The sequence below is a fragment of the Marmota flaviventris genome, chromosome 3 (genome assembly GCF_047511675.1).
Source record: "Marmota flaviventris isolate mMarFla1 chromosome 3, mMarFla1.hap1, whole genome shotgun sequence".
Lineage (NCBI taxonomy): Eukaryota > Metazoa > Chordata > Mammalia > Rodentia > Sciuridae > Marmota > Marmota flaviventris.
Window position 1 is genome coordinate 8,812,132 of NC_092500.1, and position 26,208 is coordinate 8,838,339.

The following is a 26,208-nucleotide window of genomic DNA, read 5'->3' on the forward strand; positions in this document are numbered from 1 at the left end:
CTCAGTACATATTTCTTAAAGAAAACGATGAATTAGGGCCAAGAGGAAGTTATATGTTCAGGGATCTGTGGAGAATATGAAGAAAAAAGCCACTTATCTGCCCAGTAGGATGTGGATAAGATGGGCTTCACCCAGTAGGAAAGGGCTCTGAGTCTAAAAGAAGAAGAATTGAAGGTGGGGAGAGGGAGTTAGACTGGGTGTGGTCAGAGCATCATGCTGGTGCCAGGCACATGTGGGTTCAGTTCAAGTTACCACCCCTTTCAGAGCCTTAGTGTCCTCATCTGTAAAATGGGATAATGGTGCTGACCTCTCTTGATGTCCTAGATTGTTGCGGGGGTTAGATGAAATCGTGCATTTGATTTAATTATTATTTGGGTCTGACTTATTAAAGTGGTTTAGAGCCTGTGCCTCCCATGCCTTATGGCCACAGGTTAAAATGCAGCTTCTGATTCAGAAGACGGCTACCAGGCCTGGGATTCTGCATTTCTGCCAATCCCCAGGCTGTGCTGGGAGTGTTGACCTACAGACTGAGCTTGGCATGGCAAGGATATCAGAGCTGGCAAATAAGAGCACGGACTTCTGTTGTGTATGTCCTGGAATGGACCCAGCTTTCCCAGAATTAGTGTTTGTCCCTAGGAGCATTATTTCTCCAGATGGGGACTTGGTTTCATTGTCAGAGAAATGCGGGCAGTAATAAGTTCTACCTCATGGGATTCTTTAAGAAGGGGAAACCCGTTGCTGGATATGTACCACTTTGCAAAAAGTCTGGCACAGGTAGCCACCCATAAAGAGTGTTGAAATGTAGGAAATTGAAACTAAAAAGAGAGGGACATTGGGGCCCAGCTGTGGGGACCTTGACTTTAGATCTTATTCTGTAGCTACAGGAGAGCCACTGAAGATTCAGAGACCATAAAACAAGCAAACAAACAAACAAAAAATAGTGGCAATTACTGTGTACCAAACACAACATAGTTTATAATTTAAATGAATTGTAGAATCCTATTAGAAAAATTGTTACCCTCATTTTACAGGTAAAAAAACTGAAGCACAAATAGGTTTGGTAGCTCACTCTTGGTGACCCAGCTAGTAAGTAGAAGAGACAGAATTCAAACCCAGACCATCTGACCCCAGAGTCTGTCAACCTACTCACCTTGCTGCATTGTCTTAATCAAGAATGTTAGAAAGGGGTAGTAGAAAGAGAAAATATTTACCTTGTTTAACAACCTACGCATTCAATAAACATTTGCCATGTGTCTAGCATGGTGTTAAGGGTGAGAAGTCATTCATCCAAAAATTTACCAAACCTTATTGAGCCTTACTTAGCACAAGGACCTGCTCTGGGTACTAGGGGTCCACTTGGAGCTTACATTGAACTCGAATGATTAAAACATGACTTTTGCTCTCAAGGAGCACAAACGTTATGTGACATGGTTTTGGGTAGAAGGCTAGTGGCAGGGTAGAATATTTTAGAAACAATTCACATTGGAAAAGATCTTTCCCAGATCTCATAGGAAACTCACGGTGGTCTTTTTTTTTTTTTTTTGTCACATTCACATTTACATACCAATGACTTACTTTTTCAATCGACACTTTTGAGAGGTGAAAGATAACATGCTTGCCACTGAGAAGAAAAGAGACATAATAGTTAGCTGCCCTGGTGATTCCCTTAGTTTAGCTGGAAGTCAAATATAGCAAAGGGTGGGGCATGTGGCTCAGTGGCAGGGTGCTTGCCCTGGCATGTGTGAGGTCCTGGGTTCCATCCCCAACCCGGAAAAACAAAACGAAACAGCAATCTTCATAAGGCAAGGTAATAAGTGGCACCGTGACATTCACAGAGGTTATAGTTCAAAGAGGCATTTAATGTACAATTATCTTATTGGACCTGGTCTCTCTGTGAGTCCCCATCTGTTAAAGGAGATTGTGGAAGAGATTATTGTGAAGTGTTACGAAGGAGTCAACTGAGGTCAGTGGGTGAGATGTATGTTCAGGGTTGTCTGCTGACAGCCTGATACGCAGCCTGGCCCACTCCCTCTACCCTACCCCACCCCCTACCCCTGCCAACCCCAGACAAATTCCATGCATTACTATTGCGATATTTTAAGAACCTGACCAGAGGTGGAAACTGATTTCTTTTAGGCCAGGCCCTACAGATTAAGTTTGGTAATTGAGCTTAATCTGGGCCCAGGGACACTCCTTGAGGTGGTGACACCCTGTGAAAGCCACTGATCCTCTACTGGTCCCTTGATTCTGAGTCTGGAGTTCCCCACAGTCTGGAGGTTGCCTTTCCAACCTCAGAGGCCACCTTGCCCAAGGTGACTGCCACCTTCTGAGAACTCCTGCCTGCTCTGGTAAGTCCCCTCAGGCTCCCCTTTCTCCTCCTTCTTCCTTCCTTCGAGGACACCGCCAGGGCACTTGGCTCTAATTCACCTTCCTCTCACCCTCTGCTGTGCACACTGCAGGCTGAGTGTTCGGTGAAGATATGACACCTTATAGTTAGCATTAATTGTGGCTGTGTTCATCCCCGCACACGTCTATTTTCCTAGGCCTTCCTGTATAATTTGAGTCCCAAAATAGCCCACCTCATGATATATTCTTAGATAAGTTTCCAGGGGTGACTTTTTCCCCCTTCTGTAACCATTTGTCACGAGTGCCTGTTATGAAACTTTGGGGGCTCTCTCACACTGCGGTAAAAAATTTTTCTTGCTCCTGTTCTCAGAGAGGGTAAGAGGTTGCACCTGGCCGGAGAGGCCCAGCATCTCGGACCCAGCAAGTCCAGAGCAGCCTTCTCGGGGCCACCCGACTGTCCCAGGAAACACATACACAGAGGCCTGGCACCTGCCGGTTTGCAACTTACTTGGGGCTTTTGTGTATTCATTTGGTGACTCCTTATTGAGCTCTAATTATGTGGTGGGCATTTCCTGCCTCCGGACCTTCCAGACAGAGGCCTTTGTTCTATGGTCCCTGACCCTTGTGGCCGCTCTGCTTTCTCTGACACAGTGGATTTTTCACCCCCTCTGCCACTCTGTCGCCTTCATCCATCTTTACGCGTTGGTGTCCCTCAGGGTCCATTCTTGGCCTTTCCTGTGTTTTACGCTTCACTGCTTCCTGGGCCAACTTCCTATGCTTGGATGACTCCTGAACTTCCGTTTCAACCCCAGAAAGCCCCCCTCACCTCCATACCAGTGTCTCCAGCTCCCTGCTGAGAGAGCAGAGCACCTCTCCTTGCCAGAGGCGCCTTCAACACAACTTGTTCCAAAAGGAAACCAACTGCCCCTTCCGCTGTTCCATTTGGGTTTCCCACCTCCAGAATGACACAGTCCTCTCCCCTCCGCCATCTTGCCTGAATGGGAGAGATGGACTTGGTTGAATGCTCCTTCCCCACTACCTCTACCCTGAATTGTTACAAGAGTCTTATAACAAGGTGTCCCTGACTGGAGTCTTCCCCAGTCCAATCCCTTCTAAAAGGCAAATAGAACTGCATCATTTTCCTGCATAAAACTTTTCCAAGGCCCATTATCTCAGAGGAAAGCCCAAACACCTTGAGGCCATCTTGGATCCAACATGCTATGCTTGCTTCTTCCATCTCGTCTCCCTGCCCTTCCTTGGCGTGGCCTGTCTTCGCTGGACCTCCTGCTGTGGAAATGCTCTTCTCTGCCATCCACCAGTGACTCCTCTGAATCCTTCAGTCTTCAGCCTGTGGTCACCTCCTCCATAGTCTTTCCTAGGCCTCCAAGTGTGAGTTAGGTCATTTATCATTTCCTTGAGGGGGTGACTGTCATATTTGTCGTGGTTTTCCCTGATTTTTATACCCTAACCACTAGACTTTCACCCCAGTACCCCCTCTGTCACCATGGCTTTACTTCAAACTGACCAGGAATTTCTTCTTAAAACCAGTTAGCATTTTCTCTCTTTCCTGGTCACAGAGTATGAACCTAAGAACAGGAACCTGGATACAGCGGTAACCCGACTGTGTGTAGGGGTGTGTGTGTGTGTGGGGGGTGTAGGATTCATAGTGCACATTTTTGCTCATCTGTAATGTTGAAGAGGATTTCAGCATCCACCCATGTCCTGCAGACACAGACAAAGGAGGCCCTTACTCTAGCTGATGGGGAAGGGGGACCAGGATCAGGAAGGGACAGATTTTGATGAAGCTGCCTAGGAAGAAGCCAGGTGCTAGGCACTTCTCCTACCTGGAGGCCACTCACCTGGGTTGCTTGTCCATCATGTGCCCCTGCTGGGCGTTGACCTGAAACAAGAGCTCATCACTAAAGAAGTGGCTGGCCATTAGCTTGAGCTCTATCCTATGGTCCTTTGTGCCTCTTGCTCAGACTCTTTCTGCTGGTTCAATATCAGGAGAGAATTCCTAAAGATGAAGATGGACTAAGACAACCCAAGGCCTCCAACCAGAGTTTAGTCCCTCTCAAGACTCACCAAACTCGACTTACGTTGTTCCTTGCCTAAGAAGGGTATAAGGATCAGTGTCTTTTTAGTGTATGCCATCTGCATGCATCAGATGTTATAGGGGTTTCCGATACTTTCAATCACTTCATTTTCATATTATGTATTACAACCCACATGTGATATAAGGGGTAAAGCTAAGGCTCAGAGAGAGTTAGCAACCCAGCCAGGGTCACACAGCTAAGAATTCCAACATAGGTCCTCTTGCTACAAGTCCATGGGATCCAAGGGTCAGATGAATCATACAATAGAACTCTCCGACAGAGTTGATATGGCCACACATAGCGCTTGAAGGTAAAATTAAATAAAAGTAAATATTCAGTTCCCCAGTCTCACTAGCCACATCTGAAGTGCTCAGTGGCCAAGCATGGCTAGTGCCAGCCTCAAACGTGCATTTTTGTAGGAAGTTCCTTTAGAGAGCACTGTTAGAGAAACTTAAGAGCAGGAAGAGCTGCTAGAGGCCTGAGAAACTGGGAGGGTTTTTCCAGTAAGGTGGACCTGAGCCAGGCTTTCAAGGGCTTAGAGATCTGGAGGAAAGAAAGTTCTAATTAGATGGTGGAGGAGCAGGAACATCATGCCCATCTCTAAAGCAGACCTGGGGATGTCGATGGAAGAATGAGTGAATGAATAAGTAAATAAGTGAATAAATGTAATACTCATGGCAAATGCAGAGTACACCAACCTTCGGGTCATGGTGTATGCATATGTGTTATGGTTTGCAAATGAAGTGTCCCCCAAAACTTCTATTACTGAAGGGATATTCAGAGGTAAATGATTAGATCATAATAGCCATAACTTAATCAGTCCATCTTAGTTTGAATGGACTGACTGGGTGGTAACTGGAGGCAGGTGGGTGTGGCTGGAGGAGGAGGGTCACTGGGGGTGAGCCCTGGAAGGGTACATCTTCCCTCCGGCCCCTTCCCTACCCGCTGCTTCCTGATCCTGCTGTGAGCAGAGCAGCTTTCCTCCCCTGGGCTCTTCCCTCATGATATCTCACCTTGGGCCAAGAGCAATGGAGTCAGCTCTCTATGGACTGAGACCTCTGAAACTTGAAGCCCCAAATAAACTTTTCCTCTTCTGAATTATTCTTGTTGGTCATTTTGGTCACCATGATGCAAAAGCTGATTAAAACAATACTTATGTCACATATGTCTGTGTAAAAAGGCATGACACGTGTGCATATGTCAGAACATGTACACACACGTGTGTGTTTCAGGGGTGGGAGAATGACGGGGAAGGAGAAAGTCAGAACTATGAGTCGCCTTACGGGAGTTCTTGCAACCTGGAATTGCAGGGTGAGATTGAACCCCGTCGGCAGTTGGAGTAAATAAGTGAATAAATGTAATATTCATGGCAAATGCAGTAAAGATGGCTCTTTAGGTGGATGTACCTGGCTAGATCACAGTGTGGACAGGGGCAGGGAGAGCCCAGGGCAGACTCTGACGACGACGACACAGAAAGAGGGTCTGAGACAGCCGAAGGTCTGAGATCAGCTGGGTTAGGAGCGAGTCCTCTGAGAGGGACAGGGCCTCTCACCCTCCTCCAGGCAGAAGCACAGGCATAGGGAGCCCTGGAGCAAGCAGCAGTGGGCTGTGTAGGCAGCTCAGAACTGGCCCGGCCCTCACGGCTGGTCATGAAGTGCCCCCTCCTGATCACTGTCAGAACCAGGAACATTTGTGGACCCCAACCAAGGGCCCTGGGCTGGAATTATAGTTTTCTCAGTATCTGCTCATCTGTGTCCTTGGGGCCTTGAGGTCACAGGGCAGAGGCCCTGGGTGCACCCACCACTCTAGGGCAAGGCCAGCAGAGCACATGCCAGAGGAAGTGCCACAGGGAGGTGGCTCTAGGCAGAGGATGGAATCAAGACACTGTGTGCAGGAGGTGGGGTTGCTCTGGCCTTGAAGACCTGGTAGGATATGATCAGAGGTGAATAGAGAGAGGATCTCTAGGTGGAGGGACCTGCATGAACACTGTCACCAAAGAAGGAACCTGCAGGGCAAGGGTCAGGGGTTGAGGGTGGCCCAGGTGACGGCCTCCACCAGCCCCATCTGCAGGAGGCAACTTGAGCCCTGAGCTTCGATGGCAAGGGACGTTTTCCAATAATGAAAGCTCCTGGGGTTGGGGCTGGGGCTCCGTGGTAGCACCCTTGCCTGGCATGTGTGAGGCACTGGGTTCAGTTCTCAGCACCACATGTAAAGAAATAAAATAAAGGTCTATCAACAACTAAAAATATATATTTAAAAAAGGAAGTTCCTGATCTGGGTGGGATGTTCTATAAAGTAATAGAGGCCCCCCAAGGAAGCAACCAGGAGAGCTGATATCCTGTGGGCCCTAGGACACCATAGCCCAGCCTGACACTCTCTCTTCAAGGACAATTCCTTTTCTTTCCAATTGTTATGGAAAAAATTGCTCAATGACTTTCCTTAAAGCCTGATGAGGAAGGCTTATTCAGGGCCATTGAGATAGGTCCAGGGATCACTGCAGTGGGGTCCTGCAGCTGGGGGAGAGAGATTGGGCTCAAGGCCAAATATAGCAAGGACCAGTGGGGATTTATGGCCAAGGAGCAGTGTGTGTGTGTGTGTGTGTGTGTGTGTGTGTGTGGATGAAAATCTTCCTGAGCAAACATGAAGGGTGAGGGGCATTCAGGCCTAACCAACCTAATAGGACTTTTGTGAAGACTGGCCCCCTGGAGGATGGTGGAGGATGAGGAACACCCACCAGGCAGGAGGACCAACAGATATCTAGGGTAGGGCTTCTGGCTAAATGCACTGGCAAGGTTCTTTGGTAAAACTGGATTTTACCAGGAAGTGCACAGATGGGTCTCACAGAAGAGCCAAGGGTGTGACTCAAGTTTGGCTGAGCAAACACTCTTTGTCACACCCTGACCCCTTTGTCCCTTGCAGGCTGATGTTACAGAGCAGGACCTATTGGGAAGAGGGCGGGTAAGGGAAAGAAGGGGGTTCTCCCAGGTTTGACTTACTACATCAGCAAATTAGAAGTTTGATAGGTGCAGGGAGATTACCTGGAGGAGGGCAGAATACAGAACAGGCACGTATAGAGGGAAGGAGACCTCTGCAGAAACACCCCTTGCTGGGGGTGATACAGCACAGGGTGGCAGGGATATTTCTGCCAAAATGGAAGGTAGGTTTTGTGTGTGTGTAAACATCCATGTGAGTGCTGACCAGGAGAAGCGGGACTTGTGCAAGGGCCAGGAAAGTCAAAACCTTCCTGGAGGTTCAGAGAAGGACTGAACAGAAGCCTCAGAGAAGGACTGAGGTTCCTTCTCTTTCATGCCTTGTTGCTTGGCCTGGGCCATAGAAATAAAAAGGAGGAATGCAAACCATTGTGTCACACCTGCCACTTGTTAGGCCCCTTACCAAGTGTTTCCCATAATTTTTTTTTTCTTGTGACAACTCAGTGCTATTATCCGCAGTTATCTGGATCAGCTCAGAGAGGTCAAGTAACTTGCCTAGGCTCACAGCGTAAGCTGCACAGTCTGTACTGGGGCCAGGTCAATCTGACTCAAAGCTGTGCCTTTTCTGTTATCACCTGAAGGAGAAAGTGAATGATTAGAAAGAAGGGGAGACAGACGCCAGGCACACAGCTCAAGATTGGGGCTTTCTCTCTAGTCTGAAAGGTTCTAGAATGCACCAGAGCACAGTGGGCAGCTAAGAATGATATCACTGAGAAGTCAAGGTGACAGCCCAGTGTTTCTCACTCCCTATGCACAAGGTATGAATTCCTCCTTCTTTCCCCAACCATGGGGCAGCTCACTGTCCAGTGGGGGTGGAGAATGTTCCCCAACAATTCTAGTGTCTCCAGCCACATTCAGACATCACCCTGTTTGCCAAGTCTGTATGGAGGTGGGGAGGGAGCAGAAGTGGCCAAGGCTTAGAACTGGACCTGGGAGGCAGGGTTTGAGGGAGATGGGGGAAAGACAGATCAGCTGCTGCATGGGAAGGGTTTGGCCTTTCTTCTGGGCGGCTCAAGGATCAAGGGTTTGGCACATGGTCACTGGAGTGCTGAGGGGTGATGCACAGACCCCAGGATATGAAGGCTCAGGTGGGTGGACAGGCAGGATGGCAACCAAGGTTGGCAGACACCACCTGGGTCCTACACCCGGTATTGGCATGAGCGAGGCAGGAGGGAAGGGAAGGGCTGGGTACATCAGAGGACCCAGTGTCTGGCCCAGGCAGGACCTCGTTGCAGGAATGAGGGAAGAAGGCAGCGGAGTCAGGTCTCAGAATGAAGCCAGTGTCAAGTCGACCCAAGAGGCTTGTGCAGAGGCCCACACCGCAGTTGTCAAGGTCACTGCCAGTGACCTAGGAAAGGCTTTGCCATGGCTCCACCTGGGGCAGAGGGGCCAGCAGAGCTCAAGAGCTGGTAGACCCCATCTGATAGACAGCACACTGTAGCAAGCTGGGCATTTTAGGGACCTTAGGAAGTCTAGGTTCAGAAGAAGACCTAAGGAGTCCTAGGAGCTTGTGACATGGGCTGGCTAATCCCCTATTCATTGAAAAAGACAAATAAACTTTATCCATTCCTTTTTTGCACCATCCCCAGTCATTCCTCGCCTGGGAGGGGTCTGAGGATCAGTGCTTATTTAGTGATGTCATCAGAGCAAGGAACAAGAAGAGACATTCCTTCATTTTACTGATGGGGAAACTGAGGCCTGGAGGGGTTCAGACAATCCTCTGAGGTCCAGGAGCTCAAGAGAGTGAGGAAGAGGTGAGGCTGCTGCACCCCTCTCCACCGGTTCTCCTTTCCTCTGCACCCCCACCCATCTAGGCTCACCATGGTAACTAAGTCTCCTTCAGCGTGGGAAGCAGTTACCTAGCAACTCCCTATAACCAGGTCAGAGCTGGGGGAGTGAGACACCATGTGCTGACTCTCTGGGGAATTCAGACATGTAGAAATGGGATTGCCATAAATGACCTTGCACAGAGCCCTACCTGGGCGTACCTGGGTAGGAGTTGCAACTCGCAACCAGCGAGTTGGTGGGACTATGTAGCCCCCAGGGCTGGCTGGGACCTCCATCCCCACAGCAGACATAGGGTTTCCCTGTGTACAGCACTAGTTCTTTTGAACAGTATGGAACTTTCCCATTGACTTGCTGGTGTGGATATGGAATCCATGAGGAAGGCTGATGGGGGTGGGGAATGTCCAAGTATGTCCACGTAGGCATTTCCATTTGGGGCAGGGAGCTTCCTCACACTGCCTTCTTATTCCTTAATTATCTCAATAAATGTTTATGTAGCCAGGTCATAAAATAAGTGGCTCTTTCTCTAAAAGTCCCTCTACATTGGGTTCTGACAGCCCCCCCCCCCGCCCCCAGTCTGCTTCTTCCTGTGGGCAGAGCCCTGTAGGTCCTGCCCCCCGGTCTGAGTCAACTCTGGCATGCTCGTTCTCTAGGAGATGGTTTAGGAATGGCAGTCTGGGGACTGAAGCTAAAGGGCTTCTGGGAAAAGTTTTGCTTACTAATTGAAGTTGGGAGTGAACGTGCCTCTTCGTTTGACATGGCCATGTCTGCATGTGACGTCGGGCACTGCAGCATATACCGCAAAGGGATGCCACTGAGCTGGAGAATGGCGTTGCTAGCTACTGACTTAAACAAGCAGGAACTGCCCCCTCGGACACCTTGTTCTGGGAGATCACAAACCCCTCATTGTTGAAGCTGCTTTTGGTCCAACCTCCATTTCTCACCTGAGGCTCATTCCCTTTCCACCTGTCTGAGTGGCCTTTCAGTAGATGTCTAGACAAGTCTTGGCATTAAAGATGAAGGACTGAAAGGAAACAAGTCTCTCTCTGAAAAAATCAAAGATCTGACTCCTCCATTCTTGTGAGTTGGAACTCAACTCCACGGGCAGCTGCACGCCCAGCTTCCAGCAAGTCTGAGGAGGCTCCTCCCTGGAGAGCCCCGAGGCTTCCCTGCATCCCCACGTCCAGGACAACGTGTTCAGGCTTCCATCTGTTCCCAAGAGCCAGCTGTGCAGTCTTTTCCCAGCTTGGAGTTTGGTGATGTCATGTCAATAGCTTGAAGACAGCCATGGTGGGAGTTGTTCTTTTTAAAGTAAACTTTTTTTTTTTTTTAGAGCAGTTTTGGGTTCACAGCAAATTGGAACAGAAGATACAGATGTTTCCCAGGTCCCCCTACTCGCAAAGCCTCACCACTATCAGCATATCCCAACAGAGGGGTATATTTCTTAAGACCGAAGAACCTGCAGAGACACATCATGATCACCATGTATGTTCCATGAATTTTGAAAAATGTACACTGACCTGCCCTCACCATCAGGCTGCCTACCCAGTAGCTCCCCTGCCCTAAAAGTGCTCTGCCTGTTCATCCCTCCCTCCCCCCATCCTTGGCAACCTCTGATCTTTATATTGTCTTTATAGGTTTTCCTTTTCTAGAATGTCAGGAGTTGGAATCCTATCCTGTGTAGTCTTTTCGGGTTGGCTTCTTTCACTTTGGGATTTGCATTTAAGATTCTTCCATGTCTTTTCTTGACTTGATGGTTCATCTTTTTAAACAATCCTATTCCCTGGTCTGGATGCACCACAGTCTGTTTATCCATCTACTTACTGAAGAACATTTTGGTCGCTTCCAAGCTTTGGCAATTCTGAATAAAGCTGCTAAAAATGTTGGTGTGCAGGTGCTGTGTTTGTGTGGACTTAAGCTTTCAACTCCTTTGGATAAATGACAAGGACTGTGTTGCTGGATTGTATGGTATGAATGTATTTATTTTAACAAGAAACTGCCAAACTGTCCTACCGAGCAGCTGTACCATTTTACATTCTCACCAGCAATAAACCAGTGTTCCTGCCTGTTGTTCCACATCTTTACCAGAACTTGCTGCCATCAATGTTTTGGATTCTGGGGAATTCTGTTTGGGAATTCGGATAGGTGTGAAATGTTATCTCATTGTTGTTTTAATTTGCAATTCCTTGCAGACATATGATGTTGAGCATCTCTTCATATGTTTCCATTTGCATATCTTCTTTGATGAGGTGTCTGTTTGGGTCTTTTGCCCATTTTTTAAAACCAGATTGTTCATTTTCTTATTTTTGAGTTTTAAGGGTTCTTCATATATTTTGGGTAATAGTCCTTTTTTGGATTTGTCTTTTGCAAATATTTTCTTCCAGTCTGTGGCTTGTCTTCTCATTCTCTTGACACATAGAATTGGCAAATGATACAAATCAGGGCTGTCTCAGAAGATTGGTGGCCAAACCGCTACCAGCATACCACACGTCAACCATTGAACTACTCTCATGTCGGAGGCAGATCGACAAGGTCAACCACGGCACTGGGATGGCTTCTGGCAGAGACTTTGAGTCCTGAGCTAAGTACTTCAAAGTGAGTGACCATTGTCTGGACCCAGGCTGCCCAGTAAGGAGCCACCAACCATGTATGTCTATTTTGCTAATTGCATGAGCCACATTTCAAGTATTCAGTAGTCACATGGGACTAGTGGCAGGGCAAATACAAACTTTTTCACCATCTCAGAAAGTTTTATTGCACACTACTGGTCTAGACAAAAAAAAAAAAAAAAAAGTGGGAGAAGTCATCCAGGGCAAAAGGATGTGGGAGACTCAGATCTCTGGAGCTACAGCTAGTTCAGAGAGATGGAAGTAAAGTGTGCTTGGGAGCAGAGATCTGGGAGATGCGACTGAACAAACAGGCAGCAGACAGATCACAAAATGCCTTTAGTGTGAAGCTAAGGAGTTTAAACACCAGCCTGAAAGCTATGGGGAGCCCTGAAGGATTTGAACAAAAGCCTGATGTCATCCGCTTTGCATGTTAATAATAATAAGATGTCACTGGCAGCAAGCAGAGGCTGGATTAGAGGGGCCCAGCCTGGAGGCCAGAGGACCAGTGTGGAGATTACTGCAGTTGCCTGGGAGAGAGTAGGAGATGAGGCAGTGACTGTGGTGTGGGCATGGAGAGGACAGAGCGGGGGAAGTGAAGAACCTGTGACTGACTGTGTTGGACCCCTGGGAGGTGCTTTGTAAAGACGTGTTGATTTAATGAATGAATTATAGCCGAGTCCAGACTGTACAGCTGAGCCCTTCTGGTTATCTGTGGCACAGATGAAGTGGTGGGGGACGTTTCTTTCCAGCTGAAGGAGAAAGATTTACCAGGAAGAGAGAGAGACACGAGAGAGATGGGGGGAAGGCTGGCATCCACCGTTCTGTCTGATGGAGAGAGGGCTCAGGACGGAAGAGGACCAGTAGAATTCATGGAAGACATTGAGGGGCGCTGGGCCCATGCTGGTGCCTTTCAGAGCTGGGTGCAAGCCATCCTCCAGCCCACCCCTTACCCGGTCCTCCAGTTCTGTGGCCGGCTGGGCAGCTTTGGTGTCCTGAAGGATGAGGCCACTTCCCCTGCAGTTCAATGCAGTGCATAGCAGATCACAGCGTCAGGGAGGGTGTCACCAGCAAGGGACACCCAGGGCAGTAGAACACAACCCCAGGAAGAAGCATGAGCAGACGGTGCCCAAACATGTGAGAGATACCAACCTCCCTCTCTGGGACTCTCAGAAGTCCTGAAGGAGAATCTGAGGGCAGTGGCTAAAGCTACTGTAATCAGACCATGGTTGTTAATATTACCTTGTGTCTGTAAAGCCCGAGACGTTTGGGTTACAGAATGAATGGACAGATGAGACAAGGCAGGTTTTGCTTGTTCATTTATTAGACATACATTTATTAAGGCTCCATGCTATGCACCATGGGAGATGCTGGGCACACAGTGGTTTACAAACAGCCGATCCCTGCCCCACGGAGCTTCCAGTCTAGCAGTCAGATAACTCAGTCTGAGTCTGTGCTGTTCAGGAAAAGCATGGGATTTGGGGTCTAGTCTATGGGTCATGGGGGGACTATTTGAGGCAGTGACATTTAAACCCAGGCCTGATCAAGAATTCGCAGGTAAAGACAGAGGCTGTGTGGGACAAATCCTGGGCCATCTGGAGGCTGAGAGAAGGCCAGTGGTTCAGGGACATGAAAGAAGAGGACAGGCCCCAGAGGAGGCTGGAGAGGGATCCTGGCAGAGGCCAAACCTGGCAGGGTCACATTAGGACTTTGGGCAGTTGGAAGGAGAGTGATCTGATAAGATTAACTTATTTTACAAATTTCACTCCAGTGTCTGTGTGGGAAATGTATTGGGGGCAAGAAACAATGCAGGGAGGAAAGTATGGAGGAGGACATTGTTGCCTAGGAGGGACAGGAGGCTGGTATGGCTGCGGTGATGAAGTGGTGGAACTTGAAAAATGTATTTTTTAAAAGAATTGAGACAATAAATCTTTTTCACACACTGCTCTTGGTAAAGACAGGCAGAAACGTCGACTTTAGACAAGGCAACTGGCAAATATTTTGACAGTGATAATCTGTCCCCACTGTGGGCTGTTTTGCTTGGGGTTGTCGGAGACCCAATAATGTCATGGAGGCCTATGTGCCTGTCTCACTTATTGCCCCCATGTGACGGGTGTCAATTTTATGTTCAAAGATTTCCTAAGAAGCTTTTGCAATGTTTTCTGTAAACTCTGCTCATGTTTAAAACAATTACTATTAGGAAATTCCTGTTTGTCCGAAAGGTGTTTGATTCCTGGTGAAGATGAAGATAAGTCACTGGGCTGTCAAACATGGATGATGTCATAATGACAGCTCGGAATTGGGTCTGTCCCAAAATCAAAGTGACGTATTCATTACCAACGAAGAGAAATGACTGAGTAGCCTCAGAAAAAGAATCCAATTTGATTTTTCTAGCTGTTTAGCTCACTGCCAAGTTTCGCCCTTCCTGCTTGCTCAAGTGCAGACCCCGCCTGCAGCGCCAGGGAGCTGGTTAGAAACGCAGGACTGAAGCGGCTTCTGCATTTTAACAGGGTCCCCAGGCAATTTGCAGGCCCTTGAAATTTTGAGAAGCAGGGGCCTGAGATCATCCCAAGGCCATCTGAAAGTGGGTGGGCAGTGGCAGGTGCCAGATCATTGAAATGCAGTGGTCCTCAGTAAGAGGTTAGCAAAACCCAACTGGTTGAACAGGAACTGGTTTTTCTCTGGAAGTTCCCTGCTCCTAAGTCATGTACAGTGTCACAGCCCAAACCAGACACAATGTGCTGCATGCTAGTTGTGTGGCTGGTGACAAGTGCTGGGTGGACATTCCCCTGGCTCAGGGGGACAAACTGGGGTAGAGGGGAGAACAACACTAGTGGCCGAGGAGAGCTGAGCTCCTACCAGTGGGGATCCTACCAGTGGGGACAGTGTGGTCCTTGTCTTCTTGGCTTGGTCCCTACGAGCCCTGTCCTGCCTGTGTGGGAGAAGACTCCCCTGCTTTCTTCTGGATTGAGCCACACTGATGAGCAAGGCAGGGCACCTTGATAGAAACACTCCTCCTGCTCCCACGATGGCCCTTTGGAGAGCAAGACACCCTGTTCCCAGAGTTGTGAAAACTGTGCTCACGCGGCCCGCTCATGTGGTCAGCCTCTCCAGGCCAAGGCCCCTGCCAGCGCTGGGGTCCTCCCACTCCCACCTGGGGGCTGGGCCACCGGGCAGAGCAGAGCCATGGCTGTGTTGCTGACTTCTTCACGGTGTGTCAAGGCTCGAGATCTAGACCAGAGTCACACCGCGGCTGATCCTCCCACAGAAGCAGACAAACGGATGAAGTTTGTGGGCTGTTTAAAGCATATGGTTTGCAGATACTGTAAAATCAAAGAGTCCTTCTGGCTTTTATTTACCATAATGTTTCCCATTACCTAGCACCAGGAGAGCTGATGAGGGCGCTATGCATTGGCTCCCCTTCTCCTGCTTTGTTTTTCTGGGGTGTCTTTGCTCCTTGCCTTCTTGGGAGTCACCCTTTCCCACCTGCCTTGGCCCCTCCCTCCTGTGCTGGCTGCCCCTGGCCTCATCAAGCTCACCCTTCCTGTCCCACTTAGTGTCTTGCCTTGATCCTGCCTTTGCTTCCAAAGGCTGCGGCCTCTCCTCACTCACACTCTGCTTCCCTGGCTGCTTCCAGGCTATTTTCTCTTCCCTCCTAGTCCCCGCCACAGAGTCCCTTTCTTCCCCTTTTTCTCTAAAGGGAACATGGGGATCAGAGAATTGTAGAATCAGAGTCACAAGGGACAGAGCTTACGCTACACCGGCAGTCACTTCTGAGTCAGAAGCTCTCTTTTATCATCTAGAGCACACGGGGTGAGGAGGAGAAACAAAGGAACGGGGGCCCCACCGTCCGTGCGCTCTCACCAACACCTTCAACGCCACCCCTTTTTCTCCTGTCTTAGCCCACAGATGCACATGCTCAGGGGGAGCACATCGGGTGCACATCGGCACACACATCGGCACGTGTGTACACACGCATGGGCAGGCGCTCTCTCTTTTTTCCCTCAGTGCCCTCTGCACAGATGTGTTTGCTCCTGGGTTCCACAAAGCAATGCACTTCCTCTCTGGCCAGGTTGATCTGTGTTTCACACCCCCCGGGTGGAGCACTAGGACACACGACTCTAGTTTGAGGTGACAAGGGGGGACAGTGATAGTGGGGTTTTCTCCCCAAGTGCAATTTTTGGGAGAGGGGAGGCCAGGAGTGGTCCAACAGTCAGATAGAACAGGGAACTAATTTCAAAGCCTGCTCCCACCCAGGGTCATATTCAATCCATCAATTGATCTATCGATCCCTAGTCAGGCCTCTCTCTGGGCCACTGGGGCAAGATGTCCTCAAACACAGGAATCAAGAAAAAATGAGCAGAGCCCCGAAGAAACACCCTGAAAGCCAGAAAAGAATGATCCTCAAATTCAGCATGGTCAGCCAGGGCTTCTCCAGCACTTTACAGAATCTAAGATGCAGCTTCCTTTGTAGCTGGAGAAACTGAGGTCACGTCCAGGTAAGCCACAGGGAGCTATGGAAAATCCCTCCACCTCACAGCTTCAGCTCCTCACAGAGTCCCATGTTGGAGACGCCCTCTCCAGACAGCCTATGAAAAGATCACCCAAGGAACACTGTTTGGGGAGGATGCTTGTGGTGGCTGGGCATCTCCAGGAGGCCAGCCTTGCACAGCGGGGACTCTCCCACGCAGCTGCTCCTGTCCTCGCCCCTGTGAGCTCCCGTTCAGACTTGCTCGGTGCCCGTGGCCGTGGATCAGCTGCACCTTAAATCTTGATGCAGCAGTGCCCACCTCCTGGAGAATGGGAGGAAAGCTGCCCTGCAACCCTCCAGGTGCGTGGGGCTTGCAGGTGAGCTGCAACGTGCCCCACCACGTCCAGCTCCACCCTGCTGTTCTGCGTCCAATGCTGGGGTGGGGCCTGTGCTTGGCTGCTGTCTGGGAAAATTCCCAAACCAGGGAGGAAGTAGGGACAACTCTTGAAGTTCCAGTTCTCCTGCCCCCTGCCCCACTCCCCCACTGCCTTCTGCACTCAATGAGAGGAGCAAAAAAGAAGCACAGATATCACTCTCCATCTGAGTTCCTTTCCATTTCAACCAACCCAATTGCCCATATAAACCAACTCAATTGCCAATAAATTACTATTATAAAACATGGTGTGGATATGCATATACATGTACGCGTGTCTACTGTATGCATGGTATGTAGTTGTGTGGTCCAGTGACACAGCCAGGATACAGGAGAATTTTCCTTGCCCCGCTTTCTTGGGGATAGCTTCAGAGAGAAAGCTTCCGGTCCCCCCAGCAGGGCTCATCTCATCATGGGTGCCACATAATTGGCGGGGAAGAGGCCCAGTTTGTTGTGCAGCCGGCCGGTCCACCAAGATGGGTTGGAGCTGTCCAGAACCTCGACCACCTCTCCGCTGTGGAATCCCAACTCGTCATCCTCCAGGGCCTCAAAGTCGTACAGGGCCCGGGCCCACCGCACGCGCTGTTGGGGAAGCAGAGATGCTTAGCAGCTGCGGGCTGGCCAGCTGGCCTTCAGAGCCACTGTTCTGCAGAGAGCATGCAGTGGTTCCTTGAGCCATGACCTCCACAGAAGCTGACCCCCTGCCACTTAAAGCAGATGGACATGCACAGCCCTGAAGCTACCCCTTGTTTTGTTTTGCTGTTATGCTGGAGAGAGACCAGGGCCTGGCACATGCTAGGCCCCTGCTCCACCCCAGCTCAGTGCTACACCCCAGCCTTGAGGCTCAGCACTTTTATTCACAGAGATGTTTTTCTCTAATGCCCGCAGGGAGTCCCTAACCACTCTCTCTACATTACAAGGAGGTACTTTTATTTTCTTCAAGTGACACACAGAATGGCAAGCCTTCCAGGTGAGTACGATTGAGTCCTGAGTCAAGACAGATCACAAAGATAAAGGCGGATCTCACCCTGCCAGAGTGAGAGGCAAGAAGCCTGGGGACAGGGCTGGGGTTGTAGCTCAGTGGCAGAGTGCTTGTCCAGCCCGCGTGAGGCACTGGGTTCCATCCACAGCACCATGGGGACAGGACAGAGCCAGCCCAACAGCAAGACCAGGAACCCCTGGAGCAGGCACCGCTGGATTCCTTTAGCCCCAGTCCTCACCCCACTCCACCCCACCCCCGGCCCGCTTACCCCTGCCAGCTGGAGCTGGGCGGGGTCTGTGTGTCTCCGATGCATGAGGGCTGCATTCACCTCGCTGCCCGCGCCACAGTGCCCATCATTTATGTCCAGGCTGCCTCCACGACGTTCCTAGAGACAGAGGCAACAGAGGATCGTTACCCTCCCGAGCCTTGCTGAGGTGCCATCGACACACCCAGGATACAGGAGAATTTTCTGAGCATGACCATAAACCCTGGATGATGGAGAGCAGGGGAGGGAGGTCAAAGGGACCTTGGATTCTGAAGGCCAAGATGACGGTGGCTTTTGCTTGTTCAGTTAAGAAATATTCACTAGGGGAGTCTCATGCTCTCACATAAGAAATGTGTATGTTCTCTTTCCTTAAAAAAAAAAAAAAAAAAAAAAAAGGAGGGGCTGGGGTTGTGGCTCAGCGGTAGAGTGCTTGCCTAGCCCGTAGGAGGCCCTGGGTTCTATTCTCAGCACCACATAAAAATAAATAAAATAAAGGTATTATGTCCAACTACAACTAAAAAATAATTAAAAAAAAAGAAATATTTATTAGGTACCTACCTGGTGTCTGGCAGTAGCAGACATCAGGCATATATTGCTAGAAAGAGAAGGTCTCCACTTCCTCGGAGTTCCCATCTAGGGGGGACCTTACACATTGAAGTGCTGTGATCACCCAGAAAAGTCCAGGTCTGCCTGGCTAAATCAGGGGACTTCACAGAGGAGGCCACGCCAGAACTCCAGAAGGACTGGCCAAGGAAGGCCTCTTTGGTCAGAGAACAGCTTCTAAAATGCCACAAAGACAGAGAGAAAATGCAGCCGGGTGCTGGGGTGTGTTTGCATAGGGGAGGGGGAGGTAGCTGATGAGGCTGGCGACTTAGACGCAGGCAGCTCACAAAGGCCATTGTGTGCCCTGCTAAGGAATTTAGGAACGATGCTATCAGACTGTATTGTCCACCTCTGTAAGCCGCCAGAAATCCAATCTGGAACAGGCAGGGGATAAATAAATAAGCAAGCCTCCATTGCAGGTGTTAATCCTTTTTTTCCTTGTGGACTTCTGCAGCCAGATGGGCTAAGGGGCATTAATAGATTTGGAATTCTGCTGATAGGAAAATGAAGCAATTGTTCCCTGAGTCTTCAGGGTAAACGTGTGTGGGGGTGCCTGCGCACGTAGGTGTGGGCATCAGGTAGGGAGCCATTTAGTTTACAGACTTGTTTGCCAACAGCAATGTCCATATTTCAGTCATGGAGTGGGGGCAGGATCTCTTTCATGAGCTCTGTGAGACCCAGGGAGGCTGGGCCAGGCCTGGGATGCTGGAGCCTGGGGAGGGCAGGTCCTCCATGCACCTCACCAGGTGGAACTCCATTCTCTGCAGATACCTGGTGCAAGTGGTGATGCTGTTGGTATCGCTGCGGTGGGGGCTGCGGCCCCGTGGGGTACTGTGGGGGTGGCTGTTGGTGCTGGTGGTATTGTGAGGGAGGAGGTGGGGGGTGGTCCGACAGCTTCCGGTTCATCGAAGGCCGGATTTCTTCCCCCACAGCCCCACTGAGATTCGGGCTGCCCTGGGACCTGCGCTCCAGGCTGTTGCCACGGTGACCCTGGGAGAGAGAACAGAGGTGACCCATCCATCCTCTTCCTGGATCTCCTGGCCCTCTCCCATCTTTCTGGCAGCTTCTAGACTGTGCTCATATAACTTCAAGAATCAGCTGTGGGGGGGGGGGGGTGGCAGCTTCGAGACAATGGATGGTTCAGACCTCTACATTCTCAGGTTTTCCCAGTGTTAGGGGTTCCAGGGTCTGGTTGTCAAACTCTTTCCACCTGGTACCCGTTCGATCCTTTTCTAGTGGGTTTGTTTTTCTCGTGTAATCAAGCTTAAATATTCCATTTTACTGACAATGCCACCTTCCCTTATCACATGTTGCCACGCTGCTGGACGTCCCGCCCTCCAGATAGGCCCTGCTGTTGACTTTGTGTGATTCTGCACTGTCATTTACAGCCTGGCAATAGAGACCCAAACAGCCGCATTCCAGCAGCACCATGGAAACCAGGCCTGGCGCCCGGCACGTCAGGAAGGAGCGAGGCCTGCTACTCCATGCTGTCACCACTCGTGAATCAGAAAGACTTGTTAGTTTTATTTAACAAATAGTTACCCAGAGCCCCAGACTTCGTATATGCTCGCACTTAACAAATATTAATTCATTTAATACAGTTTAATACAATTTAATATGGTCTCTGTTATTCTGAATGGACATCCTAGTAAGTTAATGCCTCTGCCCATTTCCTGGTTGAAATAATGCACAAGGTCTTGGTTAACCTTTGTTTTCCTTTCTGTACTTTGTGTGCACTTGGCGGGAACACCCTTTCCTCCTTTATAGTTTCTCAGCCTTAAAAACAGCCAGCAGCTTGGAAGGGAGGGTTTTCTTTACTTCCCTAGCGCACATGTTGCTTTAAAAGTCTCAACACTTTTCAAATAACTAGGCTCAACTAGCCCAGTCAATGCCTCTTTCTATAACACCTGCCTCTTATAACCATGTATTTTCTTTTGAAAAATAGTTTACATATTGCATGTGTGTGTGCACATGTGTGAGAATTCACTCACAGGAGGCAGATAACCTTTCTCTTAATATCTATTATAGACCAGATTCTTAGGCAGGCAAGGCTGCGATTGTATGATATTTCATTCTCACAAGAGCCCAGTGAGGGAGTATTGATGTTCTCCCCATTCTCCAGATGAGAAAACTGATACTCAGAATGGTTTCTTCACTTGATTAGGTAATACAGGTAAGTGGTGGCTAAGTCAGGATTTAATCCGGTTCTTTTCTATTAAACAGTACTCTGTGTTACAAATAGTTGCAAGAGCAAAAATTCCAGGTCTGTTTTTCTCCTTCAGTGTCCCCCTGCAACTTACCCCCAAGCCATCACAAAGCTCCACCTGCTGCTTTACTCTGGGATCCTACTCTCTCAGAGAGTAGGAGCCCCCTACTCCCTCCTTGGGCAGCTCCTGAGCTGGGCTGAAAACACATTTCAATGTCTGCAAGTGACAGAATTGTAGCACCCCACAAAGAGTTAAATTCATGGAGGATTTGCAGTGTGATTCAGAATGATGGAAGAGATGGCATCCATTCTATTCTCTTACAGTCACAACCCTCTGGGAAGTAGGTAGCACTCCTATCCCCATTTTGTGGATGAGGAAACTGAGGATTGGAGAATTTTCCAAAGTCACATAGCTAGGAAGTGTTAAGCTAGGACTGAAACTGAGGTATGACCTCAGGGTTATCCTGCTTTTCAGAACACTCTGGGATCAGCCCATTAAATGCATTTTCTCGGTGGGAGCTTGGACTTCCTAAAATCTCTAGGTCGGGGTTGATGTGGATCTGAGTCATACCTGATCTTCTCGGGTTCTATCCCTCAGGAAAATCTGTTTCTGCTTGGAGATGGAAGTCGTCCTGTAATAGTCCACCAGCTTATTTAGGGATGGAAACTTCTCAGTCCACAAGAAGTAATTGCCCTTGTTGTCTCGCATGACCTTGAAGTGCTGGACGTCATCCTCATGCCTGGAGAAGAAGGCAAATCCAGGTTACATGTTATGAGGTGACAGAGCCTCTAGCTCTGTTTGCACCCAGGATGGTAGAGTTTGGTTTGGGCAGGAAATGTAGATATGGATGACTCTCCCATCACTGGGCAGGAAGGCTGGTCTAGCCAAGCGCTAGCAGGAGGTTTGTGGGAGGGACCACTCAGGAGGGACTTTCACATCAGCAGAAGGTAATCAGATGAGCTGGAATCTGTCTTGGACATGGAGCCAACATATACAAGGGGGGGGAAAATGTTGCAAATGTCTTAAAAACTAAGAGATTGAGGACCTTTTCATAATGTTTATTTTAAACATGACAACACCAGTGTCCTGACATGGTAAGGCTCTGCAGCAGAGGATTTTTTTAAGCCCCAGTTAATCTTTTTGTTATCAGAAATACTTTGAACCATCTTCTTTAAGCCTATAAAACTAGCACCGGTTAGGAAAAAGTTGCTCTTATCCTTAAGGAATTTGTTACATTTTTTTTTCTCTAGGAGGATTTCTTGATATTGGTTTATATTTTGCATAAATAGGGTTATAAAGCATTTTGAGCTTTGGGGGGAAAAGTATTATTTGGAACCATAGAGTTTGATCGGAAAAGACCTTATTTTATAGCCTGACTTCTATAAGGATGTGGATGGGCGGGCTCAGAAAGGTGCAGGGCCTCAGTCAAGATCACTGTGAGGGTTAGGCAGGTCTCTGGTTCCAGTCTTGTGAGCTTGGCCCACCAGGCCATGTAGACTTCTTTTTTTTTTAATATTTATTTTTTAGTTATGGGCGGACACAACATCTTTGTTTGTATGTGGTACTGAGGATCGAACCCGGGCCGCACGCATGCCAGGCGAGTGCGCTACCGCTTGAGCCACATCCCCAGCCCATGCTGACTTCTTTTAGATCAGCACTTTTGTATTGGATACCAGTCTGGACTCAAGTGATGGGGCACATTTGTATCAGGATTAGAGAAACTTAATTTTATCCATCCAGAAAGAGGGGACTGGACTTTTCATATCATCTCTAGTCCTATTCCATGACCAACTCATGCTCCCTTATATGTAAAACTTATTTTTCAAACAGATCTATGTGTATATTTAAAGATATACTGGCACAAATGATACCAACAGACTGACTCAGCAGAAAGGTTAAGAATTTAAAGGGTTTTGGAGAGTAGAGATACCTCTGAAGGTCAGTGGAAGTTTCTTAGAGATGGGTGTAGAGGTTGGTATTTCGAGGGGACAGGAATTCTAACCCTCATTCTCATCTTCTGTGCTGGGCTCTGCCCATACCTGGGCAAAGCTGAAGTTTACACAGTAACTGCTATCTCTACTGCTTTGGGATAGTAACTGACCTGTGATAATCATGATGATTTTTTCCCTGTGTGTTGGCCACTGACAGAGGCTTTCTTTCCCCCTAAAGCCCCATGGCCTGACTCATAGTTATTACCACAAAGAGGAGGGGGAAATGTTCTTGTTTATTATAATTATTTATCCACTATCTCTTGGTCAAAGGACTCCAGAGTGTGAAACATTAACCCTTTCACTCTCATAAGCTGAGACAGCAGTGGACATTGGGGGTGCTGCAGGTCATCTGGGTCTATAGACAGAGAATGACTTGACCATTGTCTCAAGTCCTGAGAGGGGCACAGAAAAGAATGTAATGTGGGGCTCCAGATTCTGAAACCTTGATCCTTAACAAGCACAAGTGAAGAACTACAATGAGCTCTTAATCATCTGTGCCTCTGACAGAAAGCAGATGTAAAAATAAATAAAAATGACTTTACTTCGGAAAATATTATGCTACATTTCTGGAGAAGATATACAATAGATATTGTAGTAATAAGTATCATGACAAGAGGCCATATTGCCTCAATGCCCAGGAAGACTTGGGCACCTCAATGCCCGGGAAGACTTGGGCAGAAGTCAAGGCTCACCATTTTGCAGAATTTGTTTCAATTGAGGAAATAGAAACCAAAATTCATAGCTGAAAAAGTCCAGGGTCATGGACAAGAAAAACCAAAGACAGAAAGAGATGCCCTTCAATCTAACAAATTACTTGGTCCAATTCATAATTAGGGCCCTTAAAAATAGGTTTGACTTGTAAAGTTTATTAATAGAGCAAAATTTCATTAATTAAGACCTAATGAAATTGGAATTTGTGATACTTTAATATTGGCTTGAGCTAAAGTTTACAATCACCCAACTAATAAAAGGAAAGCTTTAAGGAAAATTAAGAGTGTAGGCAAAATTGCAGAGCAAAGCTAAAGAGACCAGCTACTTGCAATCCCCCTAGAGCCAAGTGTGTATACAAATGGTTGACCCATTATTTGTGGGTCCTTCCTGTGTTTTAAAAAATCCACTTCCTTGAAAGAGTGAGGTAGCCATAATTTATTACCTAAGATTAGATTACTGTACTCGAAGTGATACAGCTGTAATGACTTTCAAAACCTATTGAATGATTCAGACCGGAATCTTCTGCCAATGAACTTGGCAGGAGGGTCTTACTGTGTGGGTGGCCAGGCCTTCTCCTGATCCTCTATCAGCTCTATTTCTTGCACTTTCATGAGTGGTCACCAAGTACATGCAGTCTCTGAAAGGCTGACCACACATACTATGTTCAGACCCCGTGCTTCTCATTTGGGGCTGTGTCATGTCTAAGCCTGGACTGAGTCACTACTTCCTCCCAGGTGCCATACAGGAGCCACATTTCCCAGTCACAGCCCTCCCTGCCCACTCCTTGGGCTGTGCTCAGTTGTTCTCAGGTCTGCCGCAGGGTGCCAGGGTGTGGGGTTGAGGCAGCCTTGCTCTGTGCTCAGCTGCCTGCATAGGCGTCCTACAGCCATGACTTGGGATTTCTACTTGTCTCTGACCCTTCTTCAAGCATACATCACAGTAGTAATTGCAGGAGGATCACAAGTTTGAGGCCAGCTTCAGCAATTTGGGGAGACCCTGTCTCAAAAAGAAGAAAAAAAAAAGGGCTGGGGATGTGGCTCAGTGGTAAAGCACCTCTGGGTTTAAAATTTAAACCCCAGGTGGATGTGGTCAAGTAGTAGTTCTTATATTCTTCCTCCCCTTCTCCTTCCTTCCATACATATTCTGCGATTATCTACCGCGTGCAAGACTCTGTTAAGCGCACAAAGATGAAGTGATAAAATCCTGTTCTTCAGGACCACTTGGCCTAGATGGGGAGGCAGATCATTGTGGCATAATTTTGAACACAACCTACCTCACTAAGGAGTTACAGACACAGGTTCCCGGAAGGAAATGGATAACAGTACAGTTTGATAAGATGTCACCAAGCTTGGTCACCTAAGCCACTGGTCACTGGGTCACATTTGAGAGGTCACCTGTGGCTTCAGTAGTCTGGGCGACTATCAGCTGAGAAGGATCAGGACGGTGTCAGGAGTGGCCAGTACCTGACGGAGATGGAGAAGTCCCCTGGTGAGCTCTGGCTGGCCCGGATGATGAAGAACCCAACTTCCTTGCCCATGAGTAAGTTCTCTGCCTGATGTCTCGAAAGTCCTTCATGAAACCACCTACCGGGAGAGAGACAGCAAGAGGATCTTGATGCCAGGCATGACGGTAAGGGAAAACAAAGAAGGGAGGGAGGGTTAGAAGAGGGCAGAGAAGCCTGAGGGGCAGGTGCTTTCAGAAACCCAGCAAGGGCTATAAGCAGCTTTCAAGAAAAGCAAGTGAGTGTTCCTCTTGACTCGCCCTCTTTGTTCCTTCCCTCCAGGAGAAGCCTCTCTCCAGCTTGGAAACCCTGAATCATGGAAATGTGCCTCTGCACCAAAATGGGGCCAAGAGGGAGGGACTCACGGCAGGAAGCAGCTGCCTGCTGCTGCGCTGCTGCTGAGTGCGTGTGCGGGATCAGATGGAGGAGGACTGCGGGGCAGAGGATGCACAGGAGGAAGGGTTGCTATGGGCACTGGGAAGGGATGCCAGGCCAGCAGGCTGGGCAGGGCCTGGGGCATTCACTCCCAGGTTGAGGCCTCAGTGAGCTGGAGGCTCCTCTATGGGGCAGTTGGGGTGAGTTACAGCCAGGGACTCAGGCTACTCAGGCAGGCATGGAGAACCCGGGACTAGCAGCAGCCCCAGAGAACAGCGTCTACAGAGCCGGCTCCTGTGGGATTCTTCGTGAGCAATTCCCTCTGCTTTGGGACCCCACCGCAACCACCAAGAAAACATAAACAGGCTGGAGAAAAAAATCATCCCCCCCCCCCCCCCCCGCCTCTTGGTACCAGGGATTGAACCTAGGAGCTCTTTACCACTGAGCTACATCCCAGCCCTGTATATTTTTTATTTTTAGACAGGGTTTCATTAAGTTGTTGAGGGTCTCAACAAGTTGCTAAGACTGGCCTTGAACTTGCAATCTTCCTGCCCTAGCCTCCCACCTTGCAGGGATTGTAGGCAGGTACCAACACACCCTGCTTGGAAGATCATCTTTGCTGTGGAAAAGAAGCAAATGGGAGAAGCTGCCTTTTCAGGATTGCAGCCAGGGTGGCAGTCTCTGGAATGTGGCTGCACGTAGGGTGGCTGGCATGCAGGAAAAAGTCGAACACTCAGGGCAAGGCCCAGAGTACAGACAGCCCCAGGGCAGGAGGCCAGAAACCTCTCTCAACCTCTAAGAAGCAAAATGAGAGTTTGTAATTGCTCAGGGGCCAGAGGTGGGGTG

General features: G+C 48.8%; 1 protein-coding gene across 2 annotated transcripts in view; it reads right to left on the reverse strand.

Annotated features, from left to right (window-relative positions):
• Positions 1-13,125: 13,125 nt before the first annotated feature.
• The window catches only part of Grap2 (GRB2 related adaptor protein 2), a 64,670-nt gene continuing 51,587 nt past the window's right edge, over positions 13,126-26,208 (reverse strand). For both annotated transcript variants that reach the window (XM_027928452.2, XM_027928523.2), the window contains exons 4-8: positions 24,950-25,069; positions 21,355-21,523; positions 19,349-19,567; positions 17,978-18,094; positions 13,126-17,309 (exon numbers count right to left, since the gene is read on the reverse strand). In XM_027928452.2, the coding sequence (XP_027784253.2) occupies positions 17,130-17,309; positions 17,978-18,094; positions 19,349-19,567; positions 21,355-21,523; positions 24,950-25,069 (805 nt within the window). In that variant the 3' untranslated portion in view covers positions 13,126-17,129. The remainder of the gene's footprint in view (positions 17,310-17,977; positions 18,095-19,348; positions 19,568-21,354; positions 21,524-24,949; positions 25,070-26,208) is intronic.